Here is a 23,460-nt window from a genome sequence, read left to right on the forward strand (position 1 = left end):
GTTTCAGAGAGGGGTTTTTTTTTTTTTTTTTTTTTAGAGCAGAGGAAACATGGTATTATTTGTGAAAATGAAAGGAAACATTTTTTTCCTCTTGTGTGAACGAACTATCCCCCCCCCCATACCTAAGTGCCACCTAGGGATTATGTAGTAGAAAAACAGGAATAGAAACACTTTTTGTGTAGTGCTCAGATCTCAATTCTGCAATGAAACCGAAAGTAGGTTCAGCAGATTAACAGCCTCATGTAGAAAGCTCTAAGTAAAGAGTGAGTAAGCAATAAGTCTGTCTGTGACAGACCAGTGGCTGGTTTTTAAGAGCTCATAATCATACTGATAATCAGCTCAGCTTCCTCCTTTGAACAGAAGCCGTTGTAAACGCATTTAAGGCAGTATATTGTACAACGCAGTAGAGGAGGCCAGCCATTTGGCAAAGATGCCATCGCTGAAGTCCAAAGTATGAGACAATATCAGTCTAGATCAGGAGCAACAGCTCCCATCATCCCATCACTAGGGCTGATGGGAATTGTAGGCTCAAATATCTAGAGAGCCACAATTTTTTCACTGTCGCTCTAGTCTAGTGTACACACCACAGTACATATGGACCTGGTCGTTTTGCCTCTAATCTGAGCTGGGGAGCAGGCAGACACACAGCACAGGACAGGGGTGGTAGACTACCTGTTTTAGTCCCCAGCATTGCCAGTTAATCAAAAAACGATCCTCTGGCAGGTTGAAAGATTTCTGCCTGAGACTCTGAGGCCGTAGCTAGACCTAACGTTTATCCCAGGATTGTCCTGGGGTCAAACCTGTTCCACACAGGGCATCCAGCACTCAGGCAGGGACGAACCCGGGATGATCCTGGGATAAACCTTAGGTCTAGCTACGGCCTGAGAGTCTTTGCACTTTTTCTTCTTCTGGGGACTTTCTGCATTAACTAAGGCTTCTTTAGCTGGAGACCAACAGTGACCACATGATTTATAATTGAATACTTCCCCTCTGGAAAGCTCCATAAAGTTAAATGAAACTGTGCCATCTAGTGGCCTGCGACATTCCGTAATAATTTTAAATAGTGCATTATCTGATCTTTTTAAAAGTGATATTACTGGGCGAAGGTGCGGGATGTCCTGAAGGTTGATGGCATCATGCAAGGGACCCGCAAACTTCTGTGAGTGGCCAGTCATGAGCATGCAATAAATCACTCACGTAGAGAAGCTATCTGGGGAATTCCCATCAGAGGAAACAATACTAGGCATCTCTGACCTAGTCTAAGGCACTTTCCTATGTCCCTATGAGAGGCCAAGCAGAAGTGCAGGCCTGACTCGGTGTCGCAGTCGGGGTTCTACCTAAGGGAGCCACCAATTTCACTACTTGCTCCTATGCCGTAGGCTAGGCACCCAAGGTTTAGGAAGCAACATTATTTGTTAGTTGCTCTGGGAGTACTTTGGGCTAAAGTAGCAGAACGTCAATGCCTAAAATGGCCAGGTTCGGCAAAGGTGTGGCTGCCTTGCGGTGCTTCACCGCCTGCCTAATGCTCCCAGTGACTCTGGGTTGGCCCTCGTTCTTTCTTCCCTGGGCCTCAGGGAGGGGAAGAGATTTCAGCCACGCTGGCTTCACCTCCTCCATCTTGCGCATGCTTCCCAGCAACAGCAGCAAGGGCAGTCTTGAGGGTCTCATTTCTTTCCCAGCCCCTGCCTCTCAGCCACCCTTTAAATCCTGGGCTGCAAACCACACAGACACCTCAGGGTAGCCTCCTCCCCCCACCCACTTGCTGGGAAGCTGGCCTTGGTGCTGTCACTGCTCCTCCTGTCTCCAGGGCCAGACGCCCCAGCTGACTTTCCCATCGTTATGGCAACGGCTTTGGGCTGGCTAGAACCACAATGTGGCACTTTGCAAAGTGGCTGGAGGAAGGCCTGACTTAGGCCATTTCTACACCAGCCCCAAAATCCGAGCTGGTCATGGCCGAGTCCCTGTGCGTCCAAAGGTGAGATGATCACGGGTTTTCCCAGGGGTAAGTACTCCTTGGGAAAACCCAATTTTCCCGAGGTCTTGAGATCGTCCCGAGACCACAGGAGGTGTGTGGCACCCACCCAGGCTTTGTCCCACCTCCTCGTGAGTAAACGTAAGGAGCTCTTCAGGCACTCCGTGCCCATCAAGGGGGTGGGAGCGGGATCAGTTTTGGTTTTTCCCCTCACATTGTTGTTGGAGTGAAAGTGCGCTCATCTTCTGTTAAAAAAGAAGAAAAATGGCTGGTGCGACATCCCTCCTTCCTCCTGGGATGTCGTGTGCCATGTGTGAATCCAGGGGGAGGATCTTGTGAGCTGAATATCACGAGATCCTCCTCCCTGGCTCCCGGAACGCTGGGAGGTGCAGAAAGGCCCTTAGCTGATGACCGAGGGAAAACCTCCCCTTGGGCTGGCTCAGCAGCAGAAGCTAGACACAGGCACATGCTGGTCCACTCACACATAAACAAGCAATTAAAAAGGGAAAACTTTTAGTGCTCTTCATGTGACTGTTTTATGATTAAGTGGTGTTGCCCAGAGAGTTGGGACTGGAGTGTGTTCGGAGGAGGACAACCAGGATGATCAGGGGTCTGGAAACAAAGCCCTATGAAGAGAGACTGAAAGAACTGGGCATTTTTAGCCTGGAGAAGAGAAGATTGATGGGAAATGATAGCACTCTTCAAATACTTAAAAGGTTGTCACACAGAGGAGGGCCAGGATCTCTTCTCAATCCTCCCAGAGTGCAGGACATGGAATAACAAGCTCAAGTTAAACGAAGCCAGATTCCGGCTGGACATCAGGAAAAACTTCCTGACAGTTAGAGCAGTATGACAATGGAACCAGTTACCTAGGGAGGTTGTGGGCTCTCCCACACTAGAGGCACTCAAGATGCAGCTGGACAACCATCTGTCAGGGATGCTTTAGGGTGGATTCCTGCATTGAGCAGGTGGTAGGACTCAATGGCCTTGTAGGCCCCTTCCAACTCTGCTATTCTATGATTCTATGAAAAGTCCCCATGAGGCGATTTCCCCCTTCAGTTTTCATGCTGTGAAACGTTTTCTCCCCTGGCACTATCGGATGAAACACTTTTTCTCTCAAAGAGTTTTCCTGAGTTGTGGGGCACAATCCATCCCACTCTCATACACACAGAGCTGCCCGTTCAGGGCTCCATCAGATCCTCCCTCTCTGCCTTGGCTGTTGGCTTCATGCAGAGCCTGGGCCCTGTAACAGGCCTGGCCATGACTTAGGCCTGTTTACGCTCTCCTTCGGGATACGTGAAGCCAAACTACACATTATGCGAACTATTCATGTGTAGCTAAAGCTGGTCTTGGTTTTTACTCTGGTGCAAGCACGCATGGTCCTGATTTGGATTGGGACCATGGTGCTCTGAGAACGGAGGATGAAACCTCCCCCCCCCATTCTTGGGAATCAATGGAGGATTCCCCCCCCCCTTTTAAACCCACCACCACCACAAGGGGGAATTTTAGGGGGTGGGTGGGACAGGTGTGAAGGGAAGGATTAACATTCCTCCCCCAGAGACCCATGGCCCAAATCTGAATCACACTTACACAGCAGTAAAAAGTAAAAAAAAAAGTGTTAGCTACACACTATGAGATTAAGGTAACATGTAATTTGGCTCTGAGTTCCAGGGGAAATTCTCAATTCAGTTGTTCACTTCTCCCCTCAGAATGGGGGCAGCAGAGAAGCACATGAGCCTGTGGTCCAATCCTGCTCCCTTCCCCTGAGGAAAACAATGCTTGATTAGGGCCAAGGGCAAGATATGGGACTGGAAGAAACTACTTCTTTTTGGATTTTCAAATGTTAGCAAATATGGGCTAAGCGATGGGGCAGGAATGAGGAAGAGGCTCTTGAATGACAAAAACCATTCAACAAATGGGCATTCTTAAATCTTACAGATGAGGTTTGAGATTGCACAGCTTTTCTGGCCTACATGAAAAGACGGAGAAACATTCCTAATATAGATCAAATCAAGATCACTTCATACAAGCAGACATAAAGCAAATGGAATTTTTCTAGCATTTCCATGCCAAGTTCCATCTGGAAACTTTCCCAAGGAGAGGCAAAAGATGTCCGACTCCAGCATCTGCCTTCCCTCCGGGATCAAGAAAGAAACACAATTATATGAAGCAATGAATGCTGGAAGAATCCAGTTCAAACTCACCTCCTGCACAGATACTAGAAGGTTCTGCAGCCAGAATTTCAATGCATGATTTCTTTAAGATCTAAAAGGCAGAGAAAAATAAAATAAAATTGTGATGACATTTCTTGGGTGCTTCCAGACAGATGGCTCCTAGCACTGACTATCAAAAAGACATTGTGCTGTTATTTTATATCTTTCCCTCCTTAATGTTTTTCCCCCTGGTAAGACAAAAGACTGTGGGGGGAAATCTTGGGGCTAAGGAAATAACAACGCTAGAGGGTCTTCCTTCTTCTTCTTTTCATATGTTGCTCATAAGAACGTAACCATGCGGGTTCAGACCAAGGATCCATCTTGTCCAGCATTCTGTTCATACAATTGGCAGCCAGCTGTCCATAGGAAACCCACAAGCAGAATATGAGTGCAATGGCCCCCTCCTACACAGGTTCCCCAGAAACTGGTGTACATACGCAAACCGCCTCTGATACTGCCTCATACAATGGTTCAAAACTTCTCAGTTTCTCTGTGAGTGGCGAGAACAGATTAAACTCCCAGCAAGGGAACCTCTTCCTTCCATTACTACCACCTATGTTGGATGGGTGGATTGGGGGGGGGGGGTAGGTGTATGGGGGAGAATACCTTATGTCATTTGTCAAACCCCTTCCCCAGGCTGCCACTAATATCAGCTATTTATTTTTATTGATTGAGTGATTGCATGCATACCCTGCCTTTTTTTCTCTCCAAGGAACCCAAGGGGATGTACATAATCCTCCTCCTCTCCATTTTATCCTCACAACAACAACCTTGTGCAGTAGGTTGGGCTGAGAGTCTGTGACTGGCCCCAATGAACTTCCATGGCCGAGTGGGGACTAGAACCCAAATCTCCCGACTCCCAGTCCAACACTCTAACCATTCTACCACACTGGATCTCGAGGAGGGAAAAGGTGGCAGTGGTTTGGCGTATGTGGAAACAAGAAGGACAATTTCTCACCCAGACAGCCTGGAGGTGAAGTCAAGCAACGTTTGGAAGGCCCCAGGTTCCCACCCCTGGTATAATAACATTGACAAAGTCAGTCAGTTCCAGGTAACCTTATTATCATGTTGAACAGGTGAGCAGGGGCTGGTGTTAAGCAAAAGAAAAAAGAAGAAGAAGAAGAAGAAGAAGAAGAAGAAGAAGAAGAAGAAGAAGAAGAAGAAGAAGAAGAAGAAGAAAGTAAGAAAGAAAAAAGAGAGCCAACAATCCAGCACCTGGTCACCCTGTTCAGCATAATCACAAAGATAGAGAAGGCCTTGTCCTTAGTGACCGCCGTAGATGGTGGGAGGACCTGGAGAAGGAGATCTTTTAAAGATCTTAGTAAGACGTGAGCCGGGTTCTTTTCGAGGTATCCTGGTCCCAAGCTATTTAGGGCTTTAAACAGCAGAGTTTGAAAGAAGGGTTTTCCCTGCTCTCTACTCTTTGCAGTAGCCCTAGGAACAACTTCATCTCCCATCAGCCATTGGGTTTTGCTCCCCTATCAGCTGCTAACCAGTGTATTGCAGAAAATTATGGGATGGGGCGCGTGGGAACAACCCTCTTTTTTAAACTCTACCACTGCCATCCCACTTATGTAAATGGGAGAGAGAATGTATTTAGCGGGGAGGGCTGATAGCGATAATGGTGGCCATTTTTCTGAGCCCCTCAATTTAGTTAAGAAAAATGACCCAGGCTCTCCTGAGTTAGGGTTTTTTTTGGGGGGGTGGGGGGAGAGGAGAGGGCTCAGGGAAATTCTGAGTAAAAATATGGAAAGCTCACCCATCCATATCCACCACCACTTTCATCTGCCTTCAATACCTGCCTGCAAAAGATGCAGATGGACGTATGGCTTCCTAAGAAGTCCACCTAGATGGCTGTAAAGAGGCTTCAGGGCTTGCACGTATACCAGGGAACTGAACACAAGGAGGTTGTCTAGGAATATGCGCGGTGCTTGGAAGAAGAAGAAGAGAGCAGAAGAGGCGTCCAGAAGAAAGCAGGAACTGCCAGGGAGAAAAGCGATTACGAGACGAAAAAGATCGAAGCAGTTAGAGAAATTAGGCTTAGCTACAGAAGAGTGTAAAACTGGAAGTAAAGAGGAGGCCAAAAATCTAGGACACAATATCCAAAATGTGAAGTTGTGCATGCGAATACAAAGTCCTCCAAATTGAAGTGCTGAGGTTTGGATTTCATAATAAGAAATCTAGAATTCGCTTTCCATTTGGAAGCAAATTTCAGATTTGGCCGAGAGATGTGCATATTAATTCTCCATTTTGACACCGAAAATCGGAGCTTTAGTAACAAAATTAATTGCTTTTTGAAATTTCGGTTCTACATTTCTAAAATGTTTAATACATAAAACATGCCTGTTTCTAAATATACAAAATTTGGATTCTCCCATTGATTTGGTGTGATAAGGAGGAACCATATGATGTGACACACAAATACCCGGGAACTGCTTTAGGACAGAAGATATTGATGGCTCTCTAGCCATCAACCTTCCGCAACCTGGTGCCCTCCAGATGTTCTGGACTACTACTCCCCACATTCCTGACCACTGGCCGTGTTGGATAGGGCTGATGGGGGTTGAGGTACAAAACATCTGGAGAGCACCAGGTTGGGGGAAGGCTGTTGTGGCAAATCCGTTGCCTGATCCTTTTACCGAGCCATGGTAATCTTATTTATTTATTAAAACATTTGTATCCTGCCCTGTATCACTGGGATCTCAGGGCGGCGTGCAGATAAAATCAGAACAATGTAAACATAAATAATTTACACAGCTAAAAACGTATTAAATCATTAACAAATTAAAACCAGTAGAGCTATATGGACCAATGGTCTTGCATGTCATTGCATGGATCCAGTCTTCACAGAGGAAATTCATGTCAGCTTAAACAAATTGCAGGTACTGCTCAAGATGAGCAAGTCAGATGATCCATGTGCTATGAACAGAGAGGCGTGACTGGCAAAAGGACGAAACAGCACAAGGAGGGTCGCCGGCAGGAGCCTTGAGCAGTTGATTGCAAGCACCTCCAGAGGAGCTAGCGTGCCATTTGTGGGCTGTTGCCATTTGTGGGCTGTTGCCATTTGTGGTCTATTGCCCTGAGAAATCTCAGGTCTCGTCCTATTTTTAGTAAATGCATTTCCAACAGTCATAAATGTTAGATACACTGGAAAACATGTAGGCAGTTTGTTTGTTTTTTTAAAAAATGGACCTCTAGAAGGCTAATGTTATTATCAATATTTTAGCATTTATGTCGCACATTTCGAAGCTGTTCATTATTTCAATAATCTATACAAAAGCCCTGCAAAGATTTTAAATACTATTATTCCAATGTTGCAGATGGTGGACCAAGGCTGAGAAAAAGTGAGGAATTCATTGGAGCGCTAAGATTGGAACCACAGGTCTCTCTCCATAGCTTGCAAGTTTGCTATGAATTCCAGAGAGGCGTTTTAAGTAGTTACACCACATCTATGGAACTCCCTTACCCTGGAGTTTAGCCAGGCCCTTGCCGGAAGAAATTTTCGAATCAGCACAAAACCTTTCTGTTTGGGCAGGCATTGGTTACTGGGGTTAAGTGTTTATGACTTTGATTTACTAACCTGAATTTGAATGGCATGGTGCTACTTGTCCCAAGCCTTCAAGACAGAGCTAGTTAGAAAGTCAAATAAATCACACAATTCAAGCAGAAAAGGAACTCAGGGCTTTTGTTTAGAAAACAGGATGCAAAAGTTTAGAAAATGGCAACCGTATAACTTGGTTAGTCCCAAAGACCTTTGTTTTGTATCTATATACAGACTGTCCATCCTTTGGGTGAGTCACAGCATAACAAAATCTGTTGCCTAATTGGCATGCAGCTTAATTTTATTTACATAGCCTGAGCATCACTAAGGTTTATTCAAGTTGAAAACCTCAAGGGCATGGAGAGAGATCTTATTCTAAACATTATTTTGGGGCAGGAAAAGTGTAAACTCAGCTCTAGTAATAATATTGCTGAGGGTCCGTGCAACCAAACACAACACATCCACCATGTATGGTGACCAGTCAGGGGCCTCATAAAATGCTGCTTTTTCCTGTCTGCCCCAAATTGCCAAGATTCTTATAGGCCACACAGTATGAAGATGGTTGCCTATGTTTGGCTTGGTGGATGAACCACATACCATATAGACAGTAGAGGCTGCTCAATCTCCTTGGTAGGTGACTCTCCAAGCCAATATACCGTGGCCTCGGACGTGCCACAGTAAGGCAGCAATGTGTCCTCTTTAACAGAGGTCAGCCCTCTATTTGAAGAACCACCCCCTATGAAATTCCTGTTTAAAGACAGGGAACTATAAGAATTGTTGCCCATCAACACTTAGCGCCTGGATAGCAAACTGAACTGATAGGTACACTGGTCATTTCCCACTAGGGTGAGAAGTAGAACAGGTTGCTTACCTGTAACTGTGGTTCTTTGAGTGGTCATCTGTGCAGTCACACTATGGGCTCTGCGCTTGCGCTGAGCTGAGCTTCGGAAAGGATCAGTAGCTGAGTAAAAAACCGTTTGGAAGGCGGGAACCCCTCCCCCACCGTCCACTGCGCATGCCCCCGCTCGCTCCCGCCTTCCCCTCAGTTCCTTTGCGACTAGATCGAACCTGGTACCGAGAGGAAGACGGAGTCGAACAACCTAGCATGACACTGCAGAGGGGACGGAGGGAGGGTTGTGTGACTGCACAGATGACCACTCAAAGAACCACAGTTACAGGTAAGCAACCTGTTCTTCTTTTTCGTGGTCTCTGTGCATCACACTATGGGCGATTACCAAGCCTTGTACTCACCGGAGGAGGGTCGGTGTTATTGTAAGATTGCCGAAAGGACCGCTCTGCTGAAGGAGGAATCATTCCTGGAATGGGTGTCGACACCGTAGTGTTTGACGAAGGTCAACGGTCGCGACCAAGTAGCTGCCTTGCAAATGTCAATAAGTGGAACTCCTCTGGCGAAGGCAGTGGATGTGGCCAAACTTCTGGTGGAATGTGCCCTTACCACGGTGGGGGGCTGAAGCTTTGACGTTTGGTATGCAAGGCGGATGGTACTAGCTATCCATCCCGCAAGGCGTTGGGAAGAGACTGCTTGGCCCTTCTGAGCACCTCCGTAGCAAACGAAAAGTTTATTAGTGGTGCGGAAGGCCTGGGTCCTGTCTTTGTAGAAGGCAAGGGCCCTACGGACGTCGAGGCAGTGCAATCGTTTTTCAAGGGAGGTGGTGGGAGAAGGAAAGAAGGCTGGTAAGACGATTGGTTGATTGATGTGGAATTCTGAAACTACTTTAGGTAAAAAGGCGAGGTCTGGACGGAGAACAACTTTGTCGGTGTGGAATACTGTGAGCGGTGGATCGACATGGAGTGCGCAGAGTTCACATGATCTTCGGTCAGATGCTATGGCGACCAGGAAGGCAACTTTCCAGGTAAGTAGGTGTAGCGATGTAGTGGCTAGTGGCTCGAAGGGTTTTGTAGTGAGGGCATTGAGGACTACAGACAAACTCCAAGTTGGATATATAGGCTTTATAGGTGGAATTAGATTCTTTAGGCCTTTTAGAAATTTTTTGATGATTGGAGTGGAGAAGAGGGTTCTGCCCTTGATTTCGCCTCTGTGAGCTGATAGTGCAGCGAGATACACCCTAATGGAAGAGTACTGTAATCCTTTGGAATATAAGTAGTGGAGAAAGAGGAGGACGTCCTTAGGTGAGCAGTGTTCAGGGAGGAAGGAGTTGGCGGAAGCAAAAGCGGAAAAAGATGCCCACTTCCTCGAGTATGAGTTTTTTGTAGAGGGTTTTATGGATGCGGATAGGATTTCTTTGACGTCTGCAGGGAGGTCCGGTGTGGAGGCAGGTGCAGCTAGGCGTTGTGTATCCTCCATGCCGAGAGGTTGAGGGTACGTAGGTCCGGATGATGAATTTGGCCGTGATCGCAAGATAGGAGAGATGGGTAGAGTGGTAGAATGTATGGTTCTTTGTCTGCTATGCGGAGAAGAGAGGAGAACCAAGCTTGTCTGGGCCACCGAGGGGCAATCAGTATGCAATTGGCATTGTCTGTGATGATCTTGGCTATCACCTTGTTGAGCAGGGGAAACGGAGGAAATACATAGAGTAGAGGACCGTGCCAATTGTGGAGGAATGCGTCTCCTAGTGAGGCAGTGCCTACACCTCCTCTGGAGCAGTAATGCTTGCAGGCTGTGTTCTCTTCGGAGGCGAAGAGGTCTATGTCTGGTCGGCCCCAGAGATGGAAGAGGTAATGGGTCATCGAGGTTGAGAGTTTCCATTCGTATTGGGGGCGTATATGACGACTGAGAGAGTCTGCTAGGGTATTGTCCGTACCGGCAATGTGAATTGCGGTGAGGTGGATTCCTCTGGGAATAGTCCAGCTGAGTAGCTGCAGGGTAAGGTTGACGAGCTTTGACGAGTGTGTGCCTCCTTGCTTGTTGATGTGCCACAAGACTGTGGTGTTGTCCGTGAGGACTTGAACGTGTTGGTTGGAAAGTTCGGGTTCGAATGCGAGCAGAGCTTTCCTGACAGCTTCGAGTTCTAAAAAGTTTATATGGTTTTTTGCCTCCGATCGCGACCAACGATCTTGGGCTCCCAAGCCTATGGTGGAAGCGTCTGTGGTTAGGACCCGTGACGGCGGTGTCGGATGGAATGGAACACCGTGAAGGAGATGCCTGGGTATTGTCCACCACTGAATGGATTGTGCTACATGTTTCGGGAGGCTGAGGAAATGTTGCCTGGGATTGCGTGACCCGTCGAAGTGTCGGAGGAACCAAAGCTGTAGGGGGCGCATTCTGAACCTGGCCCATTCGATGACGGCGACGGTCGATGCCATGTATCCTAGTAGGCACTGGATGGAGTGTACTGATGTTCGAGTGGCTGACATCATGACTCAGGCTTTCTTTATCAGTGTACGGGATCGTTCGAGTGGCAGGTAGGCTCTTGCAAGTACGGAGTCGAGACGGGCTCCGATGAAGGTTATTGATTGGGTCGGTTGGAGAACGGACTTTTCGTGGTTTATACACAGTCCGAGGTCGTTTAGTAGGGAGATAGTGGTCGATATGTGATTTTGGAGATGCTGTTTGGAGTCTGATACCAAGAGCCAGTCGTCTAGATATGGATAAACCTCAACGCCTAGGAGGCGGAGATGGGCGCAGACGACTGCCATGCATTTGGTGAACACCCTTGGGGCCGATGAGAGGCCAAAGGGTAGCACGCGGAACTGGTAGGTGTCCTCGCCTATGGCGAAGCGTAGGAAATGACGGCAGGATTCGTGGATGGAAATATGAAAATAGGCGTCTTTGAGGTCGACGACGGCGAACCAGGCGCTTTCCCTTAAGAGTTGTAGAGTTGTGCTCAAGGTTGTCATTTTGAATTTCTGGGGACGTATAAATGAATTTACGTCTCTCAAGTCCAAAATAGGTCTGAGACCTCCGTCTCGCTTCGGAACTGTGAAATACCGGGAGAAAAAAACCCCGGCTGCGAGTTGTTCGGGAATTTTTTCGATAGCTCCCTTGTGCAAAAGTGTCAATGTTTCTTGAAGCAGTACTTCCGACGGTGTTGTATATTTCACAGTGCCGAGGGGAGGGAGAGTCTGGAAGTCTATCCTGTAAGAACGATGTCTAACACCCACGAGTCCGTAGTGATGTTTTCCCACGCGTGAAAGAATGGGGCGAGACGGTCTCGAAAGAGGTGGGATCGAGGGTGTGGCGTGGCGTCAAAAATGACGTTTAGAGAAATTGTCCCCTTTCTTTTGGGATCTAAACTTGTTTTGAGGGGTAGTCGTTTTCCTTTGGAAGGTTTGAGAAGGCTGGAATCTTGGTGTTCTGTCGAAAGACTGCCTCTGTGAGTATGGCTGGTATTGACGTGGCCAGCGACGGGATTTCTGGGATTGTTGTTGTTGCTGTTGCTGTGGGCCGATGCCCATCTTTTTGGCAGTTGTTCTTGCCTTCTGGACATTATCCATCTGTTCATCGGTCTTTGAGTTGAAAAGACCATCCCCATCGAAAGGAAGGCTCTCGATGCGTGACCTGGCTTCTGGAGTGAGACCGGCAGATCTAAGCCAGGCGCGGCGCCGGAGGGCTATTGAGTTTGTCATGAGTTTAGAATAACAGTCGGCTTGGTGCCGGGTAGAGTTGGTCTGAAGCTTAGAAAGTCTGGATGCTTGAGCTTGAAAAGCTCTTGCTAACTCTCTCTGGTCGTCTGGCAAATAGTCACACAAGGAGCCCATCTTGTCCCAGAGAAAAGCTTGGTAACGAGCCATCAGTGCCTGGTAGTTAGTCACTCGAAGACCTAAAGCTGACGCGGAGTACGCACGACGACCCATAAAGTCCAATCTGCGACCTTCTTTATCGACCGGAGAGGAGTGTGTTTTCTGTGACCTAGAATGTGAGGATTCTACGATTATCGAGTTGGGCTTGGGATGCGAAAATAAGAACTCAACGTCCTTAGCCTGAACTCGATACATGGATTCGAGCCTGCGTGATGTGGGCGAGATGAGCGATGGTGATTCCCAAGTCTGTTTTAGTGTTTGCAGTAAGATAGGCGAGAACGGTATTTCGGTTGGCGTCGAGGCTTCCGTATACATATTGTCAAAGAACGGATCGTGAATCTGCTCTTGATGTTGTTGGGCGTCAACGCCTAGAGCAGTGGCCATATAAAGGACTTGTTCGGAAAATGAACCCATGTCCTCCGATGGCGAAGGGCGGTCCTTTGTGCCGACTTCATCCCCAGGAGAGGGTAGCGATGGCTGGAGATTTGAGGATGAAGAATCAGATTGATAGCCTTCTTGGGAGGTCTGGTCAGGTTGTAGCACGTGGTATGTATCTTCCTGAGGCTGAGGCGGTAAAGACAGAGACCAAGGAGGTACAGGTGGTGCAGACATATCTCGTGAAGGTGGAAGGCGAGATTGACGCCTATCTGAGTAAGGATCGAAATAAGAGTCCCTGTCATAGTATAGGTAATCCCCCGGATAGCGGTAATCCGAGTATCTATCCCAGTCGCGAGGCGGTGATCGAGATCGGCCTCTGCAGTTATCATAATAGCTCCTCGGATAGTGCTCTCTGTATGGGGGAGAACGGTATCCGGAAGTCGATCTTGGAGAGTGCTGGCGTCGACAGTAGGTTTCTGAGGAGGGCTGAAGTGCAGTCGTGACTGCCTGCTCTGAACGCTCTTGGTTTGGAGAGGGGCGCCGAGGAAAAAACTGTGGAGCTCCTTGACTGGCTGAGGGAGGTCTAACTAGTGACAAAGCGCTGGAAGTCCTCCTAGGGGGAGGAGGAGGAGGGAGTGGTCTCTGTGGTGATAAGGAGGATTCTCTGATCTCCCCTTCCGAAGGCGTCGAGAGAAGTTCGGTGACCGGGCAATCAGGCGGGTTTGAACGTTCTCTAGTTGGCGTCGGGTGCTGTGCTGTCGACAACCCTCGCGTTTGGAGTGGACGCTTCTTTTTCTTTTTAGGCTGGGCGTCGGGGGACGACCTTGGCTTCTTTGCCTTTTTTGTGAGCTTCTTTGCAGTCGATATAGTAATAGAGCGCGATGGCTCGTTATGCGCCGTAGATACCGAGGGAGCTGATGTTGTCGAAGCTTTCGGTATCGATACGGGGGATGACGCCATTTGTGAACCCGTAGGGTTAGGCGTGTCTACAGAGCGGAGCGTTCTTTTCCACAGCTCGGCTTTCAGGCGATCAGACCTGTGGCGTCTAGTTTGTTTGGAGAAGGCCTGGCAGTGGTGGCAGGTCTCTACCACATGGGCTTCTCCTAGGCACAGGACACAAAGGGAGTGGCCGTCTGCTGCAGGGAGTTTCGTGCCGCAACGGACACACTTTCGAAATGGGGCCCTGAGGGCCATACAAGGTAGAAAAATAGTTTTTTAGAGAAGGAAGAAGTATAGTTAAGAAAAATAGCTCAAGACGAGAATAAGATTTTTTTTTTTAGGGAGGAAAATATAAGAAGTAAGAAGTAAAAAGTTTTAAGAAGGAAAAAACGGAGAAAAAAGCTCAGCTATAAACGTTTGTGGAATTTACGAGGAGGATCCTTCCGACGAAGCTAGCCGGTAAGCGGTCGCAAAGGAACTGAGGGGAAGGCGGGAGCGAGCGGGGGCATGCGCAGTGGATGGTGGGGGAGGGGTTCCCGCCTTCCAAACGGTTTTTTACTCAGCTACTGATCCTTTCCGAAGCTCAGCTCAGCGCAAGCGCAGAGCCCATAGTGTGATGCACAGAGACCACGAAAAAGAACTGTATTTCTACTTAAATTATGAGTTATTTTTAAATTTGTATCTATACATGTCAGTCAACACAGGTAAATTCCATGCAAATCAGTAACTTCTTTTTTGATTCATAAGTGGCCACCCAAAGTCCCAGGCTGGCTGGCAGGCAGCAGGAAGGTAGAAGCACGGGCCACTTAACGGCTGGCACTCAATTGGATAGTATTGTTTAATTAGTGTTTGTCTTTTGTATTGTGTTTTATTGTTTAATTTGTAAACCGCTCTCATTTGTTATGAAGAATGGTATATAAACCGCATTCAGCTTGGTGGGTCCCAAGCTGCGCAGGTCTGTTTTTTCCCTAAGGTCCGGAATAGTTGGGGGCACCACTTGGAGAATGAGTCTAGGCCTTCTATGTACAAATATAGAGACCAAATATGGGAGGCAGACTGAGAGCGCTAATCTTTAAAATAGTAGCATATCCCAGGGTTGCCTTGAAGCTTCCTCCAGCCGCCTTCTTGCCAGCAAGATGAAAAATACTAGGGCTGCCCTGAGTGTTTTCCTGCTTTGCTTTTTGCATTGATAGTAGGCATTTAGGGGTGGGGGCAACCTCCCTGAGGCCCACCCTGCTATTCCTACCTTTTTTCTGGTGGCTCTTGGCCACTAGGGTGACCATAGGAAAAGGAGGACAGGGCTCCTGTATCTTTAACCAATTGTATTGAAAAGGGAATTTCACCCTGGGTCCTTTGTATGCATACAGCACCTGGTGAAATTCCTTCTTCATCACAACAGTTAAAGTTGCAGGAGCCCTGCCTAGTGTGACCAAATACAAAAGAGGACAGGGCTCCTGCAGCTTTCACTGTTGTGATGAAGAGGACATTTCACCAGGTGCTGCATGCATACAAAGGACCCAGGCTGAAATTCCCTTTTCTGTACATCTGTTAAAGATACAGGAGCCCTGTCCTCCTTTTCATATGGTCACCCTTTTGGCCACTGAGTATTCCCATTTTGTCCTTCCTCACAAAGCCGTCTGGTTCCAGGTCTACAATTTTCAGCCAATGCCTCTCCTTCTTTGGTCCACTCCAGTTTTCTGTGCTTCTCTTCTGGTTGCCCAGAAAATTATAACCAATTTATGGGGAAATTTCCCACTTTTTCTTCAATGTTCTTCAGCAACTTCCCTTTGCCCCGCCTCCCCACTTCACTGTGAGATGTTATAACTTCTCAGAGTGAGAATGACCCTTCTCTACCCTGATGGCCACTATTAAGTTTGAGAAGAGTCAAACAAACTCTAGATGATCAGTTCTAGATTAAGCTGCACAAGATTGAAATCTTCTGATTGTCTGCATACAAGCACAGACACAGTGAGAAAGAGACAAAAGAGAAAGAGAAACACTTCTGGAATCAGTTAAAAACAGCTGCAAAGAGAATGCACACGTAAGAACCAAATCTCTTTTTACAATCTCACAACACGTGATGAGCCAACATCATTTGGCACATTCAGTTCAGGTTGGAAGGAGTCTTAGGAAAGAGGAGGGCCCGGATCCAGTTTGCCTGGAGAGGAAGTATACCAAGGATAAAGTACTTATACCCAGGAAGAGACCAGGAGCAGGCCTTGAGAGCTCTTGCCCAGCTGTCCCTTCTGTGAGACTGAACTGCGGGATCCACACCGGATCTACTGAGCCTGTGATATTAAATTTAAAAGCCCACTTTAAAGAGGGCTTCAGCCTGTGAGATCAGGAAGGACCCAGTATTTTAAAAAGCAAGATTTCTTTATTTGATCATTAAGTTCTCCCTGGATGAGAAGGCCTGGGGCCTCCTCATGATATCTTGCTATCCTTAGTGCAGCGGAAATCACAGGTCCTGTATTGGAAGGAATTTATCTTCCGTCTATGACGCTGTGCAGTTCTGGCAGCACATGATTTATATTATGAACAAAGAAATCCACAGTCTTCTTAGTTCAACCTGTTAGCCTCATCAGAACTAAAGTAGAAACTTGCCTGATACCATTTGTCTATCTAGTCCAGTACTGTCAACACTGACTGGCAGCAGTTCTGCTGGGTTTCAGGCAGGAGTCTTCTCCAGCCCTATGGAAATGCTGGCATCCAAAGTTCCCTAACACTGAGCTATGGTCCTCCTTTAACCATAAGAAACTCCTTATACTGAGTGTGACCTTTGGTCCATTTAGTTCAGTACTGTCTGTACTGACTGGGATGCAGACAGGGATCCTTCCCACCCCAACCTCAGACGTTCTGCGTGCAAAACCTGTGCTTTGTCACTGAGCTATGACCTTTGCCTTTAAAAGCTCCTTAGGATTTATGAGTGAAAACTGTTCCAAGCAGGTAAACTCAGTAGGTATATGTGTAAATATCCATGCTGTGCAGGTCTCAGGAGAAGCTGCAGAGAAAGGCTGAGGGCCTCCCCATCCCTACATCCAAATAACACCATCATCTAGTGTCATCACCTAATGATCAGACCTTGCAAGGCCATGGAAACCTGACAGAACTTACCAGGGAGTCGTCTATACGATGCCGCTTTGCCTACTCATTACCCCAAAGCCCCGCAACTTCGCTGCGGCAAAGTGGCAGCGATAGGGTAATATGGGAGGAGTGAACATAGGCTATCCAGGCAGGAAAAAATGCAGCCCTGTTCTCAGATCGCAGTAATGGGCACCAAATATCGGGGTACTGAAACCCACGAAAATACTTTCTTTCCTGGCAATTTAGCACAACTTTGAAAGCCTGTAGCAGCACAGATGTGCTGCTACAATTCACTGGATTCATGCGATTAACTGCCCTTTTGCTCCCCAGACTTTAATATTGCTATGGCGGACATTACTACGCTTGTTGAGCCCGTCCCTTGCCCCCTGCCCTACATTGCCACGCCTACTCTGCACTTGGACCCACCCCTAACAATGCCCGCTCTCTTAATCCAAACTGAAGCCACCACTGACAGACAACAAACAACCGTAGTGACATAGCAGCAGTGTAAAAAGGTGCGGTAAAACGACACCTCGAAAAAGCGCACTTTCATGGGGAAAAGCATGACGTGGCTGCGAGTTGGTGGCTGCATCATATAAACAATGGGGTGCAACTGCGCAGCCACAACGGGGTATATATTGCTTATAGACAAGCCCCAGCAGCCCCCAGAATCCAGAAGAGAAGGGAACTTCAAAGGGTGAATCCGGAGGAAGGCAGCTGCACTTATTTATTCAATTTATATACCGTTCTTCAAAACCAAACTGAGAGTGAGATAAGCTGCTTAGTCTCAAACTACAAAAAGGACTCATCATCACAAGGACCCAAAGGCCTGGGCAAAGAGGTGCAGAAGTAACCAGCAAAACAAAGCTACTGAAGATGCCTGAAGCATCTCCAAAGGCAGGAAGTTTGATTACAAGGGCTGCACAACTAAGAAGGCTCTCTCTGGGTCACTGCTGCCTGGGCATTGCTCACAGGTGAGATCACAAGCTGCCCACCTACCCCCACAAGATCTCAGAAGCTGGGCTGGTATATGCCAAGAGAGCCATTCCATTTGGGCCCCAAGCCATTTAGGGCCCTGTAAGACAACATCAGTATCTTGAAGTAGGCTTGGAAACGAACAGGCAGCCAGTGCAGCTCACAGAGAACAGGAGTAATATGACTCCGGCTTTGCGCATCTCTCCACAAAAAACGGTGTCATTCTGCACTAGCTGAAGCTTTAAGATTATGGCTCATCCCACACCTCTCCTGCTCATCATTCTGCTGGTGGTGATGTTTTAAAAGTTTTAAAATTGTTTTTGTAGTTTTTAAACTAAAATATTAAAATTTTAAGGCTGCAGCCCTATACCCATTTACCTGGAAGTAAGTTCCATTGAACCCAATGAGACTTACTTTGTGTTGTCGTACATAGGACTGTACCGTAAGCTGTTTTAATTGTAAGTCACCTGGGGTGGGGTGGGGGTGGTGCTATTTGGGACGACAGTCAACTCGTAAATGTAGAAATAAATAAGTAATGGAGGATAAAATAGGGAAAAACAAAAACACACAACCCTGGGGCAAAATAAGATAATCCACCTACCCCACATATTATCCCCCCCCCGGTTCTCCCCCTCCTCCTCTCCCCTCCTTTCCACTTCTCCTGTCCATCCTGTGTCTCACCTAGAACTTTCTAGCATCGCCCCACGTCGCTCTGGCTTTCACCCAGCAACAAGGAGGGAAGGATACAAGCAGGGCTGGTGCCAGACTATTTTGCGCCCTAGGCAAGGCGAGCTACTGGCACCCACCCCACCCCAATTGGCAACTTTGATTTTTAAGAACAGATGTTTTGTAGAAAAAATAAAAAGCACAAAATTTGAAACATAAGAACATAAGAAGAGCCATGCTGGATCAGACCAAGGGTCCATCTAGCAGCACTCTGTTCACACAGTGGCCGACCAGCCATCAGCCAGGGATGAACAAGCAGGACATGGTGCAACAGCACCCTCCCACCCATGTTCCCCAGCAACTGGTGCACACAGGCTTATTGCCTTGAATACTAGAGATAGCACACAACCATCAGGGCTAGTAGCCATTGATATATCCTCTACCTCTAGGAATTTATCCAACCCGCTTTTGAAGCCATCCAGATTGGTGGCCATCAGTACATCTTGTGGTAGTGAGTTCCATAATTTAACTATGCGCTGTGTGAAGAAATACTTCTTTTTATTAGTTCTGGATCTCCCACCACTCAGCTTCATGGGATGACCCCACTGGGTTCTAGTATTTTGAGAGAGGGAGAAAAATGTCTCCTTATCCATATTTTTCATACTATGGATCATTTTGTACACCTCTATCATGTTTCTTCTCAGCCTCCTTTTTTCTTTTTCTAAGCTAAACAATCCTAGTTGATGTAACTTTCCCTCGTAGGGGAGATGCTCCAGACCCTTAATCATTTTAGTTGCCCTTCTCTGCACTTTTGGCAGGAAAAATACCAGGGGAGCAGGCATTTCCTTAGTGGTGCCTGCCTCTCCTTGAACACCTTAGAAGGGAAAAGGGGGGGGCCCTCTACATTTCCCTCCTACCCCATCCCCCTCCTTAAAAACAGAAAGAGACACGGTAACTTTCCCTCACTCCCAAGAAAAGAATCTAATTCCTCAAAGTCTTGTTCCCAGGGAGACCGACAAGGGCAGGGGGTGTTGGGCAGCGCCAGTCCCTTTGCTTTCAATCTCTGAGGGGGGGGCGTTTCCTCGGGAGCAAGCCCCCCAGACCTGGACAGCCCCGGCTCCCAAGGAGACCAGCCTATACGTAGATGGCAAGTGTCCCCCGACATCCTGTTTCTTGCGCGCGCGGTGCCTTACGCGCATCTCTCCTCCTCCTCCTCAGATCGGGTCCAGTGAGCTCCCCTCCCTCCCGCGGAGGCGGCACTGTGCAGCCAGCCGAGCGTCCGCCCCACGAGGCCCCCTCTCAGGCCGCACCAGGCCCTTTGCTTCCAATCTCCAAGGCGGGGGGGGGGGCGTTTCCTCGGCAGCAAGCCTCCCAGACCTGGATGGCCCTTGCTCCCGAGGAGACCAGCCCAGGTGCAGATGGCAAGTGTCGTCATCCCCATCCTGTATCTTGCACGTGCGCGGTGCCTTACGTGCATCTCTTCCCTCCCGAGGAGGTGGAGCCCTGCAGCCAGCCAGCCGAGCGTCTTCCCCGCAAGGCCCCCTCTCCTGCCGGGCAGTGCATGCGAAGGGGGCCAGGCTGGTGAGGCTCCCGCTGGTCCCATGGAGGCGCACGCACACACACACACACAGCGACCCTCTGAGATCTGCCGCCCTAGGAGGCTGCCTTCGTCGCCTATTTGGACGCACCGGCCCTGGATACAAGATTCCCAAGGTTCTCACCATGACTGAGGCCTTCCCCCCGTTGAGTTCCTGACTCTCACCTGGGAAAACCTCCTATATCTAATCCCAATCGGACAGGTCATGGCGGGCCACTTCCGTACTTCCTCTGCACAGGGCCTGATGATGGAGTCAAGGCAGCCGGCTCCTTTGGGAGCAGAGGGGCTGGACGTTGTCAGTTCTCCCCCTCTGTTCCTTTCATGATCTCTCACCGCACACATGGCGCTGCTACAGTCACATGCTGGCATGGCGTGTTTGGAGCATTAATCCACACAAGCAAAAATATGGCTTTTGCAGTGAATCCAAGTATTTGTGGTACATCATGTACATATCATCGTCTGCATCACATTCCCAAATCAAAAACTCAGTCACTGGTACTGAATCATTGCCATGTATTGATTATTAGACACCAACTAGCATTGGTTCAGCTATATTTCAAATGTATGCCATAGGCTACCAGGCAGAAACAAGAATGCGCAAATCTGCTCTCGTATACACAAATTCAAATGATTTATCTCTGCTTTCCACACACCCCATCTAGTTTCCTGATTGGTTCTCTTGTGCATCATGTTCCCCATCGATAAGCACAGACAACAGCTCTAAACCAGGGTTGCAATTGGCTTAATTGTGCAACAACGTGAACAATTAAAGTTGTAATGCCATGCACAGTTACTTGGGAATAAAAACCATTGAAATCAGTGGGGCTTGCTTCTGAGTAAACACAATTAGGACTGCAGCCCACACCATTATTCCTTTCCTCTCCCTCTCCTGGTTGGATCCTCTGGAAGAATTTGCAACCCTGCTCCTTGATCGGGGCACTTAGTCCACGGCTGGGAATATACAGTTTTCCTCTGAGCACCAAGCAATACAGATGTTTGTGGCATCCACAGACCTCCTTATAAAAGCCTCTCCACCTTTTGCTCTTGTGGAACAGTTCTCTGGCATCTCACACCCATCATCCAATCCACACCCCTTTCCATTTAGACCCAGCCATTCAGTCAAGTCCATAAGAGGAGGAGCTCAGTTGTCAGAATATTGACAAATGCACAATTTTTTGGCAACAACAAGATTAATTTAATAAGTCGTAAAAGGAACACAATGGTATGTAATACTTACAGAGTCTATGATCCCCTGGAGAGCTTCAAAGCCATCATTCACGGGGAAGACGTGATCCTTGCTGTCAGCAATCCGAGCCAGCTGGTAGAGCAGCAAAGACAGTCCGAAAAGTGAGTCAGCAAACAAGAACTTAAGGGACAGTTTGACACCAAGTCTCAATCAAGTAACAATAGGCTTGGCCACAGAGACATGGCTGTTTTAAGAGAGTTGAAGATGATATGTTGCCAGGCACTCTTGCCAGAGGCCTATGCACTGATTGCTTTTGTCTCACTATCAGCTTTTGCAGGGTTTTGAAACGCTACAAAAAATACAAAGAGCTTATTTTACCAGACACAATAGTGGGGCAGTAGAAGATTGAGCAAAGACACTGCAAGCAACGACGGTTCTCTCATGCCCCCTTCCATTCTCTGTCTCCAGCTTTACAAGCGGGACCGCCACCCATCTGTCATCTTGAATTACTAGCAGTTGCACTACAAGCCCTAACGGATGGCACGTGAGGGTGGTATCCCAGAAAAGATGCCGGAGAACCGTCACGGCAGATTTTTATGGTTGCTGTCCAGAGTTCAGCATTTGGACTTCGTGGACAGCAGGCCTACACCATCAGTCCCCAAATTCTGGGGTCTGCACTGTCCGATTCAACCCCTACTCTGGGATTGTTTTCACATCTTCCCTCTATTTTTGGCTCCCCTCTCTGGAAGTCACCCCGCCCCATCCTGCAACCCCTTCTCTCAATAGGCTCTTGCTCTTATAATCCTGGGAGAAAAGACACCTCTGACAATAGATGACCCAACCAAGCTGTCCTTTGCTTGCTTGATCATTTCTCATTCATGAAAAAAAACAACCCTCCGGAGTGGCTTGCCACGTATTAAACAATAGCTACTTGAAGCACGAAGAAGAAAACCTTTCCTAAGGATTAAAGTCATCTCCCAACACGGAAGACAGAGCAAAGTTCTTTTTAACACGCAAACAGCATGGAACTACACCAACAGCAGAATTAAATTCAATGGGGCTTATGTCCAGGTAAGTGACTGGCTGGGGCACACTGGGAGTTGTAGGACCTTTTTCTGACTAAACATGCATAGGATTGCACCCTAAATCTACAATATGCAGAGCAGTATGATTTACCCTTGATAGCCCATCTTTTATTGGTGGTTGTTGTTGTTATTCCATTTAATATAATAAAACCTTTAAGTGGCTTACAAACAAATACTATAAAAGGTCTACCTGGGTGAATACTAATTTTAAGAACTTCAGTTCTTTCTTTTTTATTTAATAGCTGTACACCCAGAAGGTTTGAGATAACTGATAAAAACTATTTTTCCCATCAGGGATCAGGTTCAAATATGACAAATGGCTTTCTATAGAGCTATACCAAATTATACTGACTGCATAGGTGCATGCCAGGGGTGTGTCAGGTGTGCCCAGGAACACCCTAATGACTCAAGCAATAAGCACTGAATTGAGGGAGCTATTGAGTAGGGATGTTGTTTGACTTTAAAAAAAGTATTTTTTAAATCCCTGGGTGCGCACCCTAATGAAGTGCGCTGCGCATGCCTATGACCGGCTATGCACACAGAAGAGCAGGCGCCTCTCTTTTTGTGGCAAGACTTACTCACCAGTGCCAAAATGGCACTTCCTTTGGCCTGGGGGGCAGCGAACAGCTTTTCCCAAAGCAATTTTACGTGACCATTAAGACACGCCATGCAGGGCTGTTTGGCTAGCATACCAACGTACATGAAAAGATGTTTGCCATAAACGTAACCGTAGAAATGGAGGCTCAGTTACCTGAGTTTCATTGAAATCTTTCACGCCAACACAGTATACAGTTGCTCCCAGCTCACGCGATCGGTTAGCCTTGGACAAAAGGATAAAGAATTGATCATAATCCAAGAAGATTACAATTTTAATCCAGCGTATGTGTTTTTTTGTGACCTGGCGTTGTGGTTACTCCAAGAATGGTGTTTCCTTTAAAACAGAGATGGCCGACTGCCTCACGCCCCCTCAGCCCTGCCAAGCAATTTCATCTACTCGCTCCTCCTAACAAGTTTGCCTTGAGGTTCATCAGTACAGAAAACACAAATGTTTAAAAGTTGTAGGAAATGGAAATTCCATCTATTAGGGCAGGCCAACCTGGTG

The 23,460-nt window shown here is 47.6% G+C and overlaps 1 protein-coding gene across 1 annotated transcript in view; it reads right to left on the reverse strand.

The window, feature by feature from the left end:
- ANTXR1 (ANTXR cell adhesion molecule 1) overlaps nt 1–23,460 on the reverse strand; it is a 177,213-nt gene that overhangs the window by 116,271 nt on the left and 37,482 nt on the right. The window contains exons 7-9 of the mRNA XM_063138838.1: nt 23,110–23,178; nt 21,325–21,405; nt 4,177–4,237 (exon numbers count right to left, since the gene is read on the reverse strand). Coding sequence (XP_062994908.1) covers nt 4,177–4,237; nt 21,325–21,405; nt 23,110–23,178 — 211 coding nt within the window. The remainder of the gene's footprint in view (nt 1–4,176; nt 4,238–21,324; nt 21,406–23,109; nt 23,179–23,460) is intronic.

Source organism: Elgaria multicarinata, chromosome 12 (assembly GCF_023053635.1).
Source record: "Elgaria multicarinata webbii isolate HBS135686 ecotype San Diego chromosome 12, rElgMul1.1.pri, whole genome shotgun sequence".
NCBI classification, from domain to species: domain Eukaryota; kingdom Metazoa; phylum Chordata; class Lepidosauria; order Squamata; family Anguidae; genus Elgaria; species Elgaria multicarinata.